This window comes from Hakea prostrata, chromosome 8, assembly GCF_041222555.1.
Source record: "Hakea prostrata isolate BN-2017 chromosome 8, UWA_Hpros_2, whole genome shotgun sequence".
NCBI classification, from domain to species: Eukaryota; Viridiplantae; Streptophyta; class Magnoliopsida; order Proteales; family Proteaceae; genus Hakea; species Hakea prostrata.
In genome coordinates, this window is record NC_142607.1 from 9,765,901 (window position 1) to 9,786,836 (window position 20,936).

At 37.1% G+C, this 20,936-nt stretch overlaps 1 protein-coding gene and 1 pseudogene across 2 annotated transcripts; both read left to right on the forward strand.

Moving 5' to 3' along the window:
• The first annotated feature begins 3,934 nt into the window (after positions 1–3,934).
• Positions 3,935–6,093, forward strand: LOC149006750 (homeobox-leucine zipper protein ATHB-13-like). The gene is made up of 3 exons (XM_089165590.1): positions 3,935–4,351; positions 4,453–4,829; positions 5,158–6,093. The coding sequence occupies exons 1-3, from the start codon at positions 4,225–4,227 to the stop codon at positions 5,503–5,505; spliced, it is 852 nt and encodes a 283-aa protein (XP_089021716.1). The 5' UTR covers positions 3,935–4,224; the 3' UTR covers positions 5,506–6,093.
• A 5,582-nt stretch (positions 6,094–11,675) lies between these two features.
• LOC149006751 (uncharacterized) lies at positions 11,676–14,796 on the forward strand (annotated as a pseudogene). Its single transcript, XR_016175294.1, has 5 exons — positions 11,676–12,085; positions 12,813–13,314; positions 13,402–13,603; positions 13,695–14,108; positions 14,437–14,796. The product of XR_016175294.1 is annotated as an uncharacterized LOC149006751 (transcript).
• The last annotated feature ends 6,140 nt before the right edge of the window (positions 14,797–20,936 follow it).

Genomic DNA, 20,936 nt, shown 5'->3' on the forward strand with positions numbered 1-20,936 from the left:
GTACACCGCATTAGTGTATAAACCATGCTAAATCTCTAAGTATTTTTCTTTTATTTTTTTTCAATTCACTATTTATTATTAGTGTTGGTTTTAACAATTATGTTTCTCTTTGTTGTGGTTTGGAATTTGCACAAGCTATGATGAGATAATGATCATATAGTTGCAAGCTCAACGAATAAGCTCACCTTGAATAAGAAATTTGTAACTGTTAAATTATATTGGGTCAGGCTGTAATCCGTACCCAGGTAGAGAGGTTAAGGGCAGTAGAATTAAACCTATAAATTATGGATCGTTGTAAAACCCTAGAATTAATGAAAACAAAAGCAGCCTACTTTCTCTCATGGACGTAAGCCTCTAGCCGAACTTCGTTATTTCTTCTTATTCCTTCTAGATCTCACATCTTCTTCTTTGATTTTATATTTGATTTTACAATTAACAGTAACACTAAACACAAAAGTAAATAGACTGGATAAAACAATTATTTCAAATCTAAAATATCCAGGAAGATGAGATAAACAATCTCAAGAGAATTAAAGGTGTAGACTTTTTTTTTTTTTTTGTCAATGCAGGGTTGGTTGAATGGTAAAGATCCATACTTCTCAGTGGAGAGGTCTTGGATTCGACCGACGGCATTACATTTCCAGTATTAAAAAAGCACCAGTACAAAAAAGAAAAAGAAAGAAGAAGAAGAAGAAGAAGGGTGTAGACTATTCTTTGTACAGATTATGGTCTTCGTGATATAACCTGTAGATAGTTGTCGGATATATGTACCTTTTATTCCTGGAGCCCAAAAAAACTGTTCCCATTGGATTTGGGCCTAAATCTAGCAAACCCGTGATGTCTATTGTCCCACATTTTCTTTCTTTTGAATAATTTCACAAGGAATGGAGGTTTATAGGCCCAAAGGTTGGGATAGAAGGGTGGTGTAGAGGGATAGATGTTCAAACGCAAAACCACTTTAGGCTAACGAATTCGAATCACTATGCTTCTTCACCATTTATCAATACTCAAAGTTGAGTTTCATTCCTATCATGTGGTGGAAAAACATTAGAGAAATACAAACCTCTCATCTAACAGGAAAATGATCTAAACTTTTGACATAATGTCTCTGCATAAGAGACTGTCACTACTTTAGTACTTTACCAAAAGCGCATCCATTGCTGCCCCTTGTCACTGATCCTTGATAGGTACAAATGAAATGATACATTACACTTTAGCATCAGTGAAATGCATGTGTTTATGCTTGGGGATTTTTATTTGCTACATCGGCTACAGCCAGCTAGCTGCCAAAAATGTTAGAATCTCGCCACGTGTACAAAAAAATTTAACAATTGTGAGAGAAGATACGGGTTATAAATGTAAATACAATGGTATTCTTCTGTACATTCAAAGGTCTTCTATTTTAGAAATTTACAAAATAAAACCCCTGTTTTCTTTTTCTCTGTGAAAATAAAAATTAATTTTTCTTGCATTAGATTTACTTTTGTACACGTGGCAAAATCCAAACAACTTAGGCCACTGCAGAATTGCTCTAGTAAGATCAACACCTCTTCCGCGTAAAAGAAAATTAAATAAATAAGAAGAGAAGAAGAAGAAGGAAAGAAGCAAGCTTGGCCATCCCAAACTTAAAACTTCAGCAATTGCTTTTTACCTCCAGCGCATCTAGCGCCCCAGACAAGTTGATTCGTTCCTAAAAGTCTCCAACAAACGTCTGAAAAGTTGTCCCTAAAGAAAAAAAAACTACCGCTGCGTCTGCATGAATCCACTGCTACTGATGCGAGAATGACTAAAAGAAGTTGAGAAATGAGAGGTAGTTGACAATTGACATACGCTACTAACAGGCCTAAGACTAGAGGGACCCAAGAGAGAGAGAGAGACAGAGAGAGAGAGAGTGAGAGAGAAAGTGACGTAAAGCAGGCACATGGAAGATGATCTATGTAAGCTGTAACACACCACAAGCTTGGGAAATGTGGAGCAGAAGGTTCAGTGGGGATTACTTTAATTTTTCTGGTTGAGAGAAAGATGAGAAGAGCAACAGTGCAGAGCAAGAACATGGATCCACCCAATTCCAATTGGATATTAGAAATGCAACTTCAAATTTCCAACTAATAAAGGCATGTGGGGACTCTCTGTTTTGGCCAGATTCTACACTAAACTACTTATAAGGTTTGTCTGTTCATGGGACCCTTCCCCACCTTCCAAACCCTCATTTCCCAATAGAGATTTCAGTGAAAGTAATAAATTGTTTTCAATCTGTGCTGGCTCAGTAAACCTATTCAGGAATTCTTAGAATCCATGTTACCCAGTTCAAGTCATTATTTATTAATACATCAATTGGTAGAGAGGAGAAAACTTCTTCACAGATTACCCAGGTTTGGCCTGACTTGCAGTAAATAAATTACTCAAGCTTTAATATGTATTGCAATTCTGCTAATCTAGTTTTAGGTAATGTCCTTCTGAGGTGATCTCATCTGATTTTCTCTAGAATTATATGGTATCATGTTGTGAGAATCTATAACTGGATTAGCTATTAGAAGAATTTTATTAAATGCATCTGCAGTGTCCCTCTGTACCCAGGTATCTCTGATGAATCCCTTTTTTGATAAAAGGGTTGCTTCTCAATCAAAAAAAGTAAGAAAACTTTATCTTGTTAGAGAGGAGGATTTGACAACTTTTGTCCAGAAGCACAAAGGTTTGAAAAGATAGTTTAAAGTCATGATCAACTTTGAGGGGATTACAAGGAATCCATGATAAATAACCTCTTAAATATGACCAGCTTCTTGGTTTCCCTGTGGTCGACTTATCATATGTTCAACTTGAAGGCCAAGGTTCGAGGCTGGTGGAGAGGAAGAGAGATGGAGAGGAAGAGAGATGTAAAGGATGGAGGTATTCTAAAATACCTCATTTTTTAAATATGTATGCTGATTGCTGAGGACTTAAGGATCAAAAGATTATAAATGAACAAAATCTTTAGGAAAGTGATGGGATTATAAAAGATGAAACTAAACCATCCAAACCGGCTAAGGTGACAAATTTGAAGGTTTTAAAATAGAAACCAAGAGAATTCTGGATTTTTCAGCTGTGCTAATGGCTTCTTGGGAATGGTTGAAATTGAATATTGGGAAGGTCTGAAAAACAGAGAGAGAGAGACAGAGAACTGAACTTACTGAAGAAAGTGGATGAGAGAACTATTGAAATTGAATAGTGTGCAGGTTTGAAAAAACTAAGAGAGAGTGAGAACTGTTGAAACTGAATAGTGGGAAGGTCTGAAAAAATTGAGAGAGAGTGAAAACTGTTGAAATTGAATAGTGGGAAGGTCTGAAAAAACTAACAGAGTGAGAACTGTTCAAATTGAATGGTGGGCAGGTCTGAAAAAACTAAGAGAGGGTGAGAACTGTTCAAATTGAATGGTGGGAAGGTCTGAAGAAACTGTGGAGAGAGAGAGAGAGAGAGAAAGGACATTGGCATTTGGAGGTGAGAATCCCTCTGATGCACGATACCTGTAGGTGGGTTAGGTAGCAGCACCTGGCACCTTAATTGGACCCATCCCTAGATTCCCTTCCAGTACAGTAAGATAGAACCACCTCATGAAAAACCATAGAATATAGAACCATCTTATACTCTAATTCAATCATTCAAATAGTAAAATAAAGAGCCCACCTGGTTAAATCTATAGTTTTTTTTCCAAAGTCACCCACAGTGTGTGGTTGCATGAGATGTAATCAAACACGAAGACATCTTATACTCTGTATTTCGGGGGAAAAAACAAAAGAAATATCTTTTACTCTCAAGCTGGGGATTTGAAAGACAACCCATCTTCCCATGTCTTATTTACAGAATTGAATATATGTGCATTATGTAACTCATCATTACCAATTCATAGTTAATGAAGTTTTATGATGTTTAGAAAGATCTGAAAAGAAAAAAGAACCAAGCTGATGAGCTTGCAATGCTTGTAACCCAACCAGTATCCACCGCATTAGTTTGTTTGCCTTTTTGTATTTTTGGTCTCCCTATTTTCTACGTCTCTTTCCCTTTTTTTATTTTCAGTTTTTGTGATATATAAAACATCACATCTTCCCCTTGCCCTCTCTTGAATCCAGCTCTCTCAGCCTCTCAGCCATTTTGTTCGTCTCTCCAGACTCTTTCTTTTTATTTCCCATCCGCCATGAAAATCAGATCATCTTCACAGATATTTAGATTGCTGATAAGAGTTGCTGATCTATGAGCTGTTGTGGGATGGCCTTCTTCTCAGCCAATTTCATGTTGCAAACTCAACCTGGAGAAGAGCACCGCCTTCCTGCTCCTCTGAACTCACTTCTTCCCTCATGCAGACCTCAAGACTTTCATGGTCTCTCTCTCTCTCTCTCTCTCTCTCTCCGGGTATGATTCAATATATTCCATTGGAGGGCTCAATCTCTTAATGGGTTTCTGTTGTTTGTGTTTATGCAGGTGTTGGCTCACTTTTAGGGAAGAGATCCATGTCGTTTTCAGGCATTGATGTGTGTGAAGAATCACATGGGGAAGAGGACTTATCTGATGATGGATCTCAACTGGGAGAGAAGAAGAAGAGGCTTAACATGGAACAGGTAAAGACACTTGAGAAGAACTTTGAATTGGGGAACAAGCTTGAGCCTGAGAGGAAAATGCAGCTTGCTAGGGTTCTTGGTCTGCAACCAAGACAGATTGCCATATGGTTTCAGAATAGGAGGGCAAGGTGGAAAACCAAGCAATTGGAGAAAGACTATGACCTTCTCAAAAGACAGTTTGAAGTAATTAAGGCCGATAACCAAGCCCTACAAGCCCAGAACAAAAGACTTCAAACCGAGGTACTCTTTAAATTTTGTTGTTTCTTAAATTAATACCTGAATCAGTTAGTTTATTTAGTGCAGTAATGAGTAGAGACATTCAGGATTGGTCAATAGATGCCTGAACAGATCAGAATACACTTCTGTTTTGGAGGATTGTGTTTCAATTTTGCATGGGTTTCTGATCTTGTCTGCGTTCATCATAAAGTACTTATAAATTTTTAAATTTCATATCATTTGCATCCAAAATGTGATTATTATTTTCGTCTTCAAATGGAGTTGTCATGAAGTTGAATTGATGAGTCTTTTTCAGTATTAGTTAATGATAAGCAATCACTGTTGGATGCAGATAATGTCTCTGAAAAATAGGGAACCAACTGAATTGATCAATCTCAATAAAGAAACTGAAGGCTCTTGCAGCAACAGGAGCGAGAACAGCTCTGACATCAACCTAGATATCTCGAGAACAGCAGCAATCGACAGTCCTCTATCTTCCCACCACAAGAGTAGAATCCTCTTCCCATCATCTACAAGGCCAGCAACTGTAACCCAAACCCTTCAGAACTCTACAAGGTCAGACCTCCATGGCCAGAAATTAGATCAAAATGCTCAAGACGAGAGCCTCTGCAACATGTTCTCCGGCATTGATGAACATCCTGGATTTTGGCCATGGCCTGAACAGAACCATTACCTTTGAATCAGACCAGCTGGTCACAATCCACAACCCAACTGGCAGTTGCAGCAGCCGCTTTCGCTCCCATTAAATCCAAATTCTTGGAGTAGAAACGATGTAACTTGGGTTGAAGAAGATGAATCTTTCAGAGTCATTGAGCTAAAAGTTTTTGAATCTTCAAGATAGTATTTTGCCGATGTTTGAGAGAAGTTAGCCAGAAATGAGCTTAAACCAAAATTCGTCACTACTAGTGAATCGAGTAATTTAAAATAAATTTGCTTTCTTAGTTCGTCGTGTCTTCCATCTGTTATTTTTTTCTTCCTCTCAATTTCCAAACAATTCTAACGTTTGAATGTGCTTTGAAGAAAGTTCTGATGATGAGGTTGTCATTAATCAAAGTGAAAAGCTGATAATGTGGACTAAGAGTCCTTTTTGTCAAGGCATTGGCTGTAGTAGCTCAATCGATGGCATTGAAAGCGGGGATCCCTTCCATGGTGAGCCAAGGGGAAGGAGAGAGAACCCAAACACACATTCCGATGAGGCAAAAAGACAAACAGATGATGGGTGTGAAAACAGAGAGGGTTGGAACCGGTCGTTCTCGTGAAGGGGACGTGAGCAATATAACCCATTAACGGGGGAAAACAAATCCAACTTTTTTTTTTTTTTTCTTCTTTTTCGATCGCCCAAGCTTTCTCAAGGGTCACAGGAGCAGTTACATGTGATTCACTGTCACCCAAAACTGACATTCAAGTTTCCATTATTTTGGCTCTTTTCTCTCTGTGAATGTCTTCGTCCCAGAGACAGAGAGAGTACCCTCATGGCCTCATCGACAAGAGTTGAATACGTCATCTTGGACACTACTGGGTAACAGAGAATTTGATCTTAGCTGCATCAGGCCATTGGGCAAGCAGGTCATCACAGGAGATTAAGTAGGAAGAGCATTGGCAAATCATTTAAATGAAGGGCAAATTACGTATGCATTCCCAATTTACAATCAATTACATTTATTATTTCTTATTTCTGAAGAACAAAATTTAATTATAAATTTTCCTTTCTGTTAAGAATTGATAAGTGATAATGTCACACTCACACTAGATAAAATTCCAAAGCCCAATTCTACTTTTTCTTTATTCAGATATTTTTCATAAATTATTTTTTTGTTTTAGGACCTGTTTGGTTACATGAATCCAGAGATTTCAAATCTTTGGATTCCCAAATGGGAGAGTTATACCCGTTTAGTAGTGTGAATCTCTGGATTCATGAAATCTAGAGATTCACTGTTTTACACTAAAAACGTGAATATATAGATTTATCGGTATAAAGTGAAATCCAAAAGATTTCATCTCTACTATAAAAATGTTAAACATTTGAGCCATGACTCTATAAATGTTTTTTAAGGATAAATCTATAGATTTCATTCTAAAGATTCAGACTAACCAAATAGTTAATTTTATGAATCATGACTCCATAAATTTGAAATCAATAGATTTGAAATCTCTACATTTTTGAAATCTTAAGACTAAGGCCCACGAAACCTTAGGGATATAAGGGAAGGAAAAGGTGTAAAAAGAACAGACGAATAAACCACTGCCTTCATTGGATGTTATGCATCTAAATAGAGGTTGCCACCCAATATGTTAGAAGTGCGTCACCCACTTTAAATATATATATATATATATATATATATTTAGCTATAGATGTGTATGGACCCACAAGGTCCTGCCGAAATCACTTATCACTAATTAAATATATATAGTTCTTGATACAATCACCATCGCTGATTTCTGTGTTTTTTTTGTTTTTTTTTTCTCCTATGCTAGCCTAGATTTCTGGATCTTTCTGGTTGAGGTATACCCTCAATGCTGACGTACAAACGGAGAATTTTTTAAGTCTTCTCTTTTTATTTCCCCAATTTGGAACTTCGATTTCAACAAAGGATTTCTAGAATCCATTAAGCTGCTTTTATTTGCATGAATAAAAGTAGAGTGGGAAAAAAGAGATGGACAAATATTTGAAAAAACAAAATTTTTCTTTAAATCCTAAAAATATAGTTTTTTTGATTGTTTGGGATGGAAAAGTTAAAGACAAGTTTTATTCTAGTGAGGTGGCAAGCCAATTTTTCCACCCCAAACCTTTTCAAAACCTTACAAAATATGTGAAATTTTGTAAAAAAGTAAAAAATGAAACCCACAATTAACATTTTTCTACAAAATCCCTTTATTTCATTTCTTTTTCCCTCACCCCACTACACATGGGGCCCACATGTTTTTTTTTTTCTTTTCACCCCACCTTTGCAAACATATGTAGCCTCAATCAATTGTTGAGAGCAATTTGTTAAGGTGCAACAAACGTCTATAAAAATAGAGGAGGGAGTAGAAAGATCGATGAGAGCAGGATTGTTTAGCCTTTCAGGAAGGACTAGTCCATCTCAACCTTGATTGACAATTTTTCAATTTGCAAACTCTTTGAATTTATGAGTAAGTGAAACCGATTTGTTCTCCCACCAACCATGGAGGTTATTTCTTTGGAGACGAATCGTCCCATTGGGTGATATCCAGCAGGGTTGTGTTGGGTGATTTTCGAGAGGTAGAGTGAAGAAGAAATCCCTTCACCCATCTATATGAAGAGGTATTTAGTCAAACAAAAGTATTTAAGTAATTTTGATTTTAAATCTCATGGAAGGGTATTTTGATCATTTAACATTAGGGATTAAAAATCTCAAAATTGATATAATGAGAAATGCCTAAAAAATGAAGGGTAAAATTGGTCATTTGAATTTTTGTTTGGTGGTGACATCATAACTTAACTGCAATGGAGCATTTGTAATTAATTTTTTTCTTAAGGATAGTAGATGTAATTGATTGCAAACCCAAGACGTCTATACGTAATTTGCCCTTAAATGAAAGAACGGATAGGACCGGATGTATGGAAACAGTTCAAAAAATGACAGATAAAAAATGTGAGTGGTTCTTCTATCTTGAAAAAATTAGTGGTCTGTATTTCATTTAGACTGTTTCATCTCTACATCAAGAGGGAGGCCCACTAAGGATCCCACCTCTGATTTATCTTATCAAAATTTAGAAGTGATTCCCTCCTAATAGGTGATGTTGTGAGTGAGGGAAGCAAATACTAGTAGATAAGGGTGTCAATCGGTACAATTTTGGAAATTCGGTACAGTATCCACTTTGAATACCGAAAACCAAAACCATATCGTACCAAATTTACACGTTATGGTTTCGGTATTTATAAAAACAGTTCTATACGATTTCGGTATTATATCGGTACGGGAAAACAATTTAAACACGATATTTAGTGCAGTACAATTTGGGTACGAACGAACCCATGCCATTTTTGTCATTAGTTCATTAAGATCCTAATGAAATTATGATCAAACAATCGATAGAATCTAATATTAACAAAGACAAAGCAAGTAAATTTAAGAAGAAGAATGAAAGACAAAACAAAAAATTGAAATAGAGAATTAGGGATAGAGTAAAGTAAAGTATTTTAATTGTAAAATTATATTTATTTCTCTTAATTTGATACGGTACCAATTCGGTACGGTTTTGGTACATACCAATGGTATGAGTACCTAAAACCGAAATCGTACCAAAGAAATTTGGTTTGAGTACGTACCGTACCGAATTTTGAACTATGCGATACATAGCAGTTTTAGACGGCGCGGTTCGGTACGATTAAACAGTTTTGATATACAATTAACACCCTTACTAGTAGAGGATTCCAACTTCCAAATTTTTGGTGACTCCACTAGATCCTCTCTACCCAGCCTGCCCATATAATCATATATACACCTACACTCACATGAGTGTGAGACCTACACTGTTTTCTGTGTGTGGGTGTATGATTATATGGGCAAGTTGAGTGGATAAGATCCATATTCAACTTGGATAAAAAATTTGCCAAAAAAAAAAAAATTAGAGTCTCTTAGAATAAAATTAGGGAAAATATTCAATTCTACTCCCTGAGTTATTCCCTAATATTAATGTTATCTATTAAAATTTCCAATTTATTAGTCAAACCCCTTACTATCACTATTAGTTCTACTTAGTTTTTATTTATCTATTTTCAATATTATTTACACGTTCTAAGTTTGGAAACACTATTATGGAATCATATCTTCCAAATTTGTGAGGATTTACGATTGGAAGATGAAGAATTCGTAGACGATAGAGGAAGACGAAGAAACAAGCCACGCATAGAGTTTTTTGTTCGAGGTTATTTTTTTCATTTTAAAATATTTAACTTGTTACTTCTGCACTTAACAGTAATTTCCTAATGGCAAGAAGTGTCCTTAATATATTTTTTGCCAGATTGATAAATTCGATAATTTAAGGAGTAACTTAGGAGGTGATGGTTTGAAAAAAAAAAAACTTAGGAGGTGATGCTAAAAATTTCCCTAAAATTGAAGATAGAGATTCAAAGCATTCTTGAAGTGAAAAGTATTTAAGGGTCTGTTTGGTTACATGAATCCAAAGATTTCAAATCTTTGGATTCATGAATCTGAAAATTATACCCGTTTGGTTGTAAAAATCTCTATATTCATGAAATCTAGAGATTTACCTTTTTACATTAAAAACGTGAATCTGTAGATTTATGGGTGAGGGGGAAATCCAGAGCTTTCAAAAAAGCTATACATTTGCACATTCACAAAAATCACGTGAATCAAATAGTTTTTTGGGATGAATCCACAGATTTCATTCCACAACCAAACATTTAATTTTATAAATTATGACTCTATAGATTTGAAATCTCTAGATATTTAAAATCTCCAGACTCATGTAACCAAACAGGCCTTAAGAAATTGGCACCAGTACCAATTGAGGGCAAGTGAAGGAATTAATGTGCTGGATAATCTCATTGGAATCAAATTCAACAAAACGATATTGAGTCTCAATTCTTTTGGCTCAAAGAAAACCTACACGTATTGGTAGTTTCAACTTTAATAATTGAATCATAAAAGGATCCACAAAAACTGAATGATTTTTCCACGGTATGATTGTTTATCATCATCGTACACTATCTTTCATAATGTAATGGAATGGGTTATTATACTGAAATTATACCGTATATTTAAAAAAATTTTGCACACCGCTTTTGTATTAAAACTACACTGTACTATTTTTGCTAATATTAAATTATATCGTACCATATAAATTCAGTACATTGCGATTCTTATTTTTGATTTTCAAATTTTGAACGTACTGAATTACCAAAACTGTACCGATTGACAGTCATAAAATTGGGAGCTCCATTAATGGATGCTCCAGAGTTGTTTCCTTGACCTCTACTAATTGACTATTTTAGTCTTTATGAGAAAACCAATGGGAAAAATGTATGAGAAAAAATTACAATAAACAAAAAAGAAAGAGCAAATTGCATTAGCACCTCAAAATGGAGGCTTTAAAACATTGATACCTCACGTTACGTTTGAAAAATACATACACCCCCAAATTAGATTCATTGGACACTCTAGTCTAATTTGCCACTGAAAACTGTTAAATCATTGTTTATTTTTGTTTTCTTTATATTTTGATAGAGACATTTTTTGAAATTGAAAGAAAATGAATAGTTATTTAACGGTTTTCAGTGACAAATTGGACAATGGATAATGAAAATCCAATTTTGAGATGTCTGTGTTTTTTCAAATATAAAACAAGGTGTGAGTACTTTAAGACTTTCATTTTGGGTACCGATGCAATTTGCACAAATAATTTTCAGTTTTATTATTTTTCTAAGTATCTTACGGGATTCCATATCAAAGCAGACAATCCAAGAACATGATTAAATTTGTTCTGAAACCTCTTTGGTTTTTCTTTTGTTGGGTAAAAATCCCTTTAGATTATATAATAAGTAGAAACCACAACCCAAAGACCATAGAAAGAAACAGAACCCTCTTTTATGCTTTCCATTGGTTCACCTTCCACCCAAGCAAACCCAAAGTCCACATTTACTTCTCTTCTCTTCCCTTCTCTTCGCCCACCGCTTCAAACCCACATTAACACCGAACCAGTGAACCACATATTATTCCGGCCCATGTATTTCCATTTCCATTTCCCCACCAACTTGTGTGGTTTCACTTTGACGGTATCTCTTCACCGCCTCACTTCATATATAAGTGCTCTGTCAAGGTCTCCATGCAGTGCCATTCCATTATTCCATTTTTGCTTCCTCATTGCTCGTTAGCTACAAGAAATCTCTCTACACTGATGACTATTCACGTCTGTCTTCCATCTCTGCCGTCAACCCAAACCAAATCTACCGGGATCTGCCGTCAAATATTAGACCCTTCCAGAAGCAAATCTCTGCCTGAGACAGATGATGACAGAAAAGAGAAACCCATCAGCTCCGGCGACCACTTTAATGTGTTTGATTCTCTTTCCATTGGTCCTGACCAGATGGAAGGCCTCGATGATACCAGGAGGAGCAAGTGTGAGTGGCTGAGATCACAAATCATTGGAAGTGATGCCGAGTTTAACACACCGTTCGGCGAACGCCGACATCACCTATTCCGATCATACTGCCTCTGGAAGATTTCTCAAATTCATTGAAGAGTTCCTCCAGAAGGAAGTCCTTCCATTCTACGGTGAGTTTCAGTTTGTTTTTCCATATTTTGTTCATACGACCAAAAAAACCAACCTGAACCGGTTGGACCGCCTAAGAAATCAAACTATCCAATTCCCTCATCGATACCATTTTGGATCTGGTTCCTAATTATCTAAATAGAGGTGGGCCCATGTGGAACTATTGGGGTTCTACTTTTGAATTATATTATAAGGTGAAGAAGCGTCAAGGAAATGTTTGTCGAATGTGATTTGGACTAGGAGGCCAGTTTGGGCCTATGGCCGTGAGGCTTGAGCTCAAGATTTTTTGGCCCATCGGGCTTGTCCTGACCAACTCATAATTTTTTGCCCTCGGGCTTGTCCTAACCCGCATTGATTTTTGGCCTTGACCGTGACCTTGATTTTGGCCCTAATTTTGTCCATGATGCTTGATCTCAATGAATTAGGAACATGGTCAAAGATAGAGCCAATCAGGGCTAGAGACATGACTAATTAGGGGACATGGCCAAGTATACGGCTAATCGGGGTAGGACCAGGGACGGGGCCAATCAGGGACGAGAATGGACTTGGCTTGGTATTAAAGGGCTTAGGATTAGGGACAATAATCCTTGGTCTTGAATTAGGGTGAGGGCGAGAATGGACTTATATTAAAGTATTTAGGGCTAGGCTTAGGATTGCAAAAGCCCGGCCCAGACCGACCTTGTTGCAGCCCATTTCGGACTCATAGCTAACTTCATTTATGGGTTTCAGGTAACACCCACACGGTGGATAGTTTTGTGGGCCTCCACACAGGTAACGTAGTCCATGATGCAGCTGGATACATCAAACGGTGCATGGGAGCTGGACCACATGATGTGCTACTTTTCTGTGGAACTGGGTCCACAGCTGCCATCAAACGGTTGCAAGAGGTGATGGGCCTGGGGATCCCATCAGTCCTGCGATCCAGAGTTATAGATTGCTTAATGGACTCCGAAAGATGGGTCGTGTTCACAGGCCCATATGAACACCATTCCAACCTCCTCTCTTGGCGACAGAGCCTAGCCGATGTGGTTGAGATCAACGTTGATGAAACTGGATGTGTAGACATCGATTCCTTGGTTGAAGCATTGGATTCGCCGGAATATTCCAAAAGACCGAAGCTCGGGTCCTTCTCGGCTTGTAGCAACGTCACCGGAATTTACACAAATACCCGGGAAATCGCACGTGTGTTACATGAACATGGAGCTTATGCATGCTTCGACTTCGCTTGTAGGTATGTATTTGGTTACTCATCTAAGTTTCAGGGAGGCATTGAATCCATTTCTCTTTCTAATCTTCCGGTTTTACTTATTGGGCCTAGTGGGCCTTATGTAGATATTGACATGAGATCGGAGCAGGTGGATGGGTACGATGCAGTGTTTCTAAGCCCACATAAGTTTATTGGTGGGCCTGGAAGCCCAGGAATTTTAGTAATGAGCGAGAAGCTCTATCTTCTCAATGGAAATGCTCCTTCCACCAGTGGAGGAGGTACGGTACGCTATGTCAACGGCTATGATGCGAAGGTATTCCCCGGTTGTTATCCTGACCTGGGCCCATTTAGGCCCATTCATATTCAAATTTTACATGAACTGATGAAAGTGATATGTGTGTTAGGACACCATTTATTGTGAAAATTTGGAAGAGCGTGAGGATGCTGGCACACCTGGTATCATGCAGAAGATACGCGCGGCGCTAGCGTTTCGTGTGAAGGAGTTGATGGGCCGTGATGGGCTTATTTGCTCAATGGAGGCCTTTCTCAATGAAAGGGCCCTTGAGAGGTTGCTGAAGAACCCAAACGTGACTGTGCTGGGAAACAAATGCACACCATGCCAACCTATTGTGTCTTTCTTGATCTATCCAGATTCAGGTAGAGGGAAACACTTGCATTGCCGTTTTGTTACCAAGCTCTTGAATGACTTGTTTGGGATCCAAGCTCGTGGAGGCTGTTCTTGTGCCGGACCCTATGCTCACCTGTTGCTTCAAATCGATCGAGATCGAGCCAGAGCAATCAGGTCTTCTGTTGAGAAGGTAGATTCTTTATTCCCCTAGTAGTTGGGTTATTTAAATTCGTTTTTATGTGCCTAACGGTACCCAATTTGGTTTAAGGACATCAGATTGAGCTAGCTTAGTATGAGACAAGTTGAAGGTGTGATTCAACTTGCTCCATCAGCTTTAAAGCTTTTGGCGTTATAGCGCCCATACACCAAGTTGGGCACATAACACTTGTGGGTTAGGCTTCTATGGAGATTTAGAAGCTCAAATCTTGCAGTTACAAGACCCTAATTTTTGTAATTGTGTGGCCAAACCCAGAATTGATCTATATTTGAAAAACATTCTTCTTGTTGATGGTACACAGGGATATGAAGGAGTGAAGCCAGGATGGACAAGGGTGAGCTTCAGCTACTATACATCAGTGGAAGAGATGGAGTTTATAGTTGATTGCATAGAATTTATCGCGGCATTCGGCCAAAGGTTCCTTCCTTTGTATCATATCAACTGGAAAACTGGAGATTGGTACTTCAACAAGAACTGTAGCAATGCCATTAATGGTGTCTTAGCCAAATCAAATGCAACAGAGATGAGTCTCACTGAACTTTACGTGGGTTATATGGACATTGCAAAACGGATGGTGAACACCTTACCGGATCATCCCATTGAGACCCCTCATCAAATACCAGAATTTATTGAAACTGACCTTGTTACTTTTATGATTTAAATGCACTTGGGTGACATTGTTGTTGTTGTTTTTCGTTTTCATTTTTTTTTTGAGACATGTCATCATTCTTTTATATTTATAAGTATATTTCGTTTATGTTCTCTTTATAAAATTAAATCTTAATCATGAAGTATCATATTCTAGCTTCTTTAACCGTGGTATAGCCAGCACTGGAGCCTGAACATGGCCCAAAATGTTTGCTTTGAGGATGGTTTAGGCTGGGCTAAATTGAGTCTTATAGGATCACAGCTATGTTATGGTTAAGTTTTTGACATGGGTCAGGTCAAGCCCACCTTGTGGATTATTTTTAGTAGAAGTGGAACAATAATATGGAATTACGAATTTTATCATTTTGTGTTTAAAGTAAGGTCAAGGTCACGGTTAAGTGTTTAACTAGCCAAGCTAGCTATTTCAGCACTTCAAGGTTGGGTAAGGTATTTAGGTTTAGGACCTGGTTATTTCTTAACACCCGATCCCACCTACTCCTTTTGCAGCCCTAATGCGCAATGTAGAAGATTTTTTACGTACTTAGGTTCCACAAAATGCTACTTTCAAAGAACACTTATTAGGCTTATACATAGTAGTTTAGGGATATCTATGCCTCTTTGGTTTGTATAATGACATGCGATATGAACGAGCGTAACCATACCTTTTTTCAACAAATTAATACACTCAATAATGCTGGTGGGATGTGGAACCCATAATCCAACCCTAGGGCATTGCCTTTGAAGCATGGTTTAAAATATTCCACAGTATGATGTGATGCTAACTGATATGTAACTATATTAGATAAAGTCGACATGATACATATTGATAATTTTCCCCTTTTTTCCAATGGCTGGATATTTCTTGGATCATACGAAAATGTATTGGCCAATATGATATGATATTCAATATAAAACCATACGTCTCTTAGAATCACCTGATTGATGTGATACTTGATAACAATACTTGGTAATTAAACCTTGCTTTCAAGCACTCCCTAGGCACTAAGCTCCTTGGATATGCGTCACAAACAAAGTCTTCAGGATTCACTCCCTAGGTGCGCACCTAACTAGCCTTTGTTCATGGGTCATGAGTTTTTTTTTTTTGGATGAGGTTCATCCGCACCCCCCCGATTACATCCTCAGGAGATTTTTATATATATAATTAACGCGAACCCCCCAGGGAAGTTGAGTAAGTAGAACCCACAGGCAAAATGGGTCATGAGTTCCTCTAACTATCTTCTCACGAGCTCTTTCTAACTTGTAAATTTTGCTCGGGTTCAACGAGATATCGTGAGCCATCGGATCAAGATCACTTGAGAGACAAGTGGTTCCAAGATTGAAATCTCGTCCAAGATGCACGATCCAATGGCCCAAAATCACGCTGAATGCAAAATACCTCACAAAGATAAACAATGATAATTGCCCACTTGTACAAAGAACTAAAACTAGGAGAAGGGGTCCTACCAGTCCTTGGGGATGGGATGGAACACTGAAAGGGAATCTAACATGAAAATGGTGGACTCATTGACTCACTGAGGGCTTCACCCAGTTAAAGATTGAAATCTCAAATCAATCTCTTCCCCATTTCAATGACAAATGGACCTAATTTGGACCTGACCATAACAGAAAGCTGAAGATTTCACATCTTTTCTAGCTACCCTATCACTCTCCTATCTTATCATATTGGTCAAGGTGTGATTGAATAGTAGATTCTTATATCTGTGCAGTACGGTTGTACTTACCCTCCATTAATTCCTGCTTGAACGAATAATATTATACTTTGCTTCTTTTGTCATTCATAAATTTTAGCAGTGAATTTGGAATATAGGAGAATTAGAGGTCTCTCAGTCATCCTAGAAAGCCTGGGCTGATTCATTGAATTCTTTCTTAGCCCCATCTCTTTACCGAAAGCTGGTAAAGAAGTTGATGAAAATGCTCCCTTCTCAGTTTCTTTGCAGGTTTTGTTACGTATAGGGAACCCTACAAGGTGCTGTAAAGGAAAAGAGGAGTTGGAAATATCAAGTTGCAGTTAGTTTGGCCATAACTCAATTTGGCTCTCTCATCTATATCATCTGTAATCATAACTAGCATTCAAGTGTACTAATAAAAGATGAGAGAAGTGATCATCTCATCTATCTAGAGGGTCACCTCAGCTCAAGGCCAAAAATGGTTTGCTTTGGAGATTTGCAGCTAATGAATTCTCTTCTGCACTTTCACTCTTTCATTAGTTAGCTAACTCAAGCAAATCTGGGCTTTAATCAAAATTAGTGTTTTATATAGGATCCATGATGAACTCAAGAAGTCATTCATAACCAGGGCTCATATTCATTGTGTGTGAGTACATTAATAAAACAGTTATATATGCTTTCTTAAATCAACCTAAACCCTAAACCCAGAAAAAGTTGAGAGGCTTATAATTTTACACAAAGGCATCCAAGGTTCTGGGATTATTTTTATCAAGGAACAAGTCTCAGTCAGGTCATCTGGTCATTCTTGACTTACGTACCCACCAGGCCACCACCCAGGAACTGTTTAGTTTTCAAAAACTAGCGGGAAACAATAAATTTAACTATAATCCATAAAGATAATGACAATGAACATGAACATGATCTACTAGACTTTCTGATTTTGTGTCTTAGTGGTTATCCTTATAAGGATTTCTTTTGTTTGTTTTATCACAGCAAAGGATCCTATATAATCTAGACATCCTTTTCAAGTTCATAAAGAACAAATAGTGATCAAAGAAGAATCTAAGTAACCCCAAATGCATTAGTTCAAGAATAGTCAAGCAGAAACTATGTAAAGGACATAGGATACCAGAATACTTTCTTTCACAAGAGCGTGTTTTGTAGGGAAAAGGAAGAAGAGTATATGAAGATCCTCCTTGAAAAGGTGGCTCTTATACCCAAAAAAAAGAGTACCCACAGGGAATGTATAGGGATCCCAAGCAAAGAAACTAACAAAAATATAAAGTAAAAAATGAGCTAGACCGACCTAGAGGTAAGCTAAGTAGATGGGTTTGCGCCCCCCCCCCCCCCCCCCTTTGTAGGACCTTTTCTTATTATTGTTTCTTTATGGAATCAATAATACTTCCCCACACAAAATACCAAATAAATTGCTTTTTCATTTCAGAAAAGGAAAAAGAACAGATGAAGATTGCCTTTCATTCTACTTTGTTCTGCACCTTGCTTTATTTTGCAAACAAGAAAATCTTTCTGCAGCTTCTTGCATAACATGCCTCACCCCTTTAACACTGTTATATGTTACTTAATTATATGCTTATATGAACCCTTGCCAAAGCTCTTTGAAATCGAAAGGTGGGGAACTTTATAATTTTCTCTTTTTTTTTCTTTTCCTTTTTTAAAATTTAAACTTGCTTTCATGGATTATTTTATAATGTGAAAAAATGATGTTGGTTGATGGCTCTTGTTATGTATAATCCAATTCTTGCATCCGACTTTAAAGATTGGTTCGTACTTATATATTGCTTGGGCCGACATAATGGGTTCACTTATTTATCCAATTTAAACTCTATAATTATTTGTTTTTCTATAGAGTGATTGTTGAGATTTATGGTTTTTCATTTTAGGATTTTAAGTGAGTTTTGTTATACTAAAAGTTCTTCTTATTTGCCTATGGACACAACACATGATGTTGGCATGCTTTAACAGGTTTTGTATGAAACATGGGCGAGATTATCACTTAATATATATAATAAAAAAATGTCATATATTTTTTACCCTAGCTACCATACATTCTCATGATTGAACCCCCTATTCCTAAAAACACAAAAAACAAATAATAAATAAATAAAAATAAAATTTGACTTGGATATTTAGGAGGGTTTACGACATAATTATGTAACTAAAATTAGGTCAATCTAAAGATGTAATAGGATTCTTTTCAAAAACAAAAAGAAGGCCGGTGACTTAGAAAATTGTTTTGAATGCTTTCAAAACATCTGGGTCTAAAGTAAGATTGAAAGACAAAACTGAAAAGTTGTTAGAAAATCCTTCTTCAGAAGTAAGTTTAAATGTTTTTTTCTTTCTTTCCTATGGGTGTCTCCTTCACTATGAGCTGACCCGGATCATGTTATGGTTAAACCATCAACCATGTATCTGAAGAAAAAGATATACAAAACCATGTATGGTGGGAGATCAGTTGGTTTGAACCGGTTTCTTTGAAGATTGCATTATATTTTGTTCCAATTAGTGTAAACCGAAGCTGGCCAATTGAGATGGATTTCTTTTTTGTCCGGTTCAATTTTAGTTTAAACCGGTTTAACTTGCCAAGAAGTGTTTTTTTATGGTCACATGTGATTTTTGGGCTATAAAGGGTATCTACAGAGGCCAACATGCCATTCATTGTTTCAGACAAAAGCACAGTTTGGAATAGGAGAAGTGACACTTGGCACTAAATCATTGGTAGGGTCAGCTCAGCTAGAAATGATGAATAATCAGGCCCCACATTTCCACCAATCTCTTTGGGAACTTGGGCCTCCTCATCTCACTTTTAATTTCTCTCTAATGAAGAGATTATCCTATTAACACTAGGATTAATTAACTGTTCACCCAAGAACAGTGAACTTAGGTATATTAAAGTTAGACATTATTGTGATAAAGACCAATTTCAATTCTTTGAAATATTCCAAGGTGTAAATGCATTTGTATGGTTATTTTTGGACTCTAGTTATTGTCACGGATCTTGTTTGGAATATAGAGTTCTTCAAAATGTGACTAATTGCAGGTTCGTCGGTGTTTTTGGGTACAAAGATATTTCAAGCATTTATTCTTTGAAGTACGATTTTTTATATATAATTATTTATAGTTTCTTAACAAGATTGAAAAGAATAGAATACAAAAATAACTGTTCATCTTGGGTTTTTTTTCCGCAATTGAATGCCTCAACAGTAGACATGATCTTCGAATGAACTACATAAAAATTTTTCTTGTTTGAGTCTATCTTTCTAACAGAGATATGAGAAGCTCAATGAGGCAAATTTGCACGAGTTAAACAGTTGAAAAGTTGGAAAACAATTCTCTTTATTCTAATTCTGTAATCTAAAATGAAATTTTAGCTGGGAATTTGGACTCATGTTTGGGTCCCAGGAATGTGGGACGACTTACAGTAGTAACATGTCATCCCTGACCAAAGAAGAAAAATCCACCAAAGTGAGCCAAAAGAGAGAAAAGCCAAACACGAGAAAGAGAGAGAAAGTGAAGAGTGAGAAATGATGGATTAAGATTAATAAGGATTGGTTTTACTCCATGAAAGCAGGAACTGACAAACTTAAGGCATAACAGGTGGGTTGATGGAAGTTTTTCTTTCTTCCTCTTTTTGAAGCTCATGGGGTTTTGTGAACTCTTCAAAGGGGAGACAAGAAAGAGCTTGTGACTTTGTAAGCTTTTTTTTGCATAGGGTTCCATATCCAATGGTTTGGTCCTTGTCCTGGTCTTCTTCCATCAATTTAATGGTTATTTGTTTGACAACATCACTTACCTTTTTCCTTTCTGTGCCACTCAACCCTCTTGCTTAGCATAGTTGAAGGGTATCTCCCCTTCCCCTTCCCCCTCTTCCATTCAATTTAAAACCAGTGTTTTCATCACAATACTCATGTTTCATGACTCCATAGGCAATGATTTTTTCAAAGTTTCATTAGGTAATAAACTCTTTTTTTTTTTTTTTTTTAATGAATAAATAAATTCATTGTAATAAAGAAGTAAAATAAAAGGCAAATGAGAGAAGGGAAGGGGGAGAATATAAGGAAGACAAAGGACAAAGCTAGTAAAAACAAACCGAAACAATGGTTCAAAAAGAACTGCCTACACAAAGAGTTAAATGAGACAAACAACAATAGAAAGCGGAAGTCAGAAGCACTAACTAAAGTGCAGAGCCCGAATTTTTCATATTTCTTTTCCTTTTTCTTATAGGACTTGAAATCGACAACAAAATTACCGTTAGCTTGGAAGCACTCCTTAGTACCGGTTGTTCCTTCTACAGCCATCACAATCTAAGGCATAGGAGGGGGTAGCCGCCTTAGCTTGATAGCATTGTCAAAGGGGTTTGGATTGTAGGGGGCATGTTGCCGGCAATCAGCGGCTATACGGAGGCGAGAGAGGCGGAGAACGAAAACTTTGGTATCCACTAGAAAGA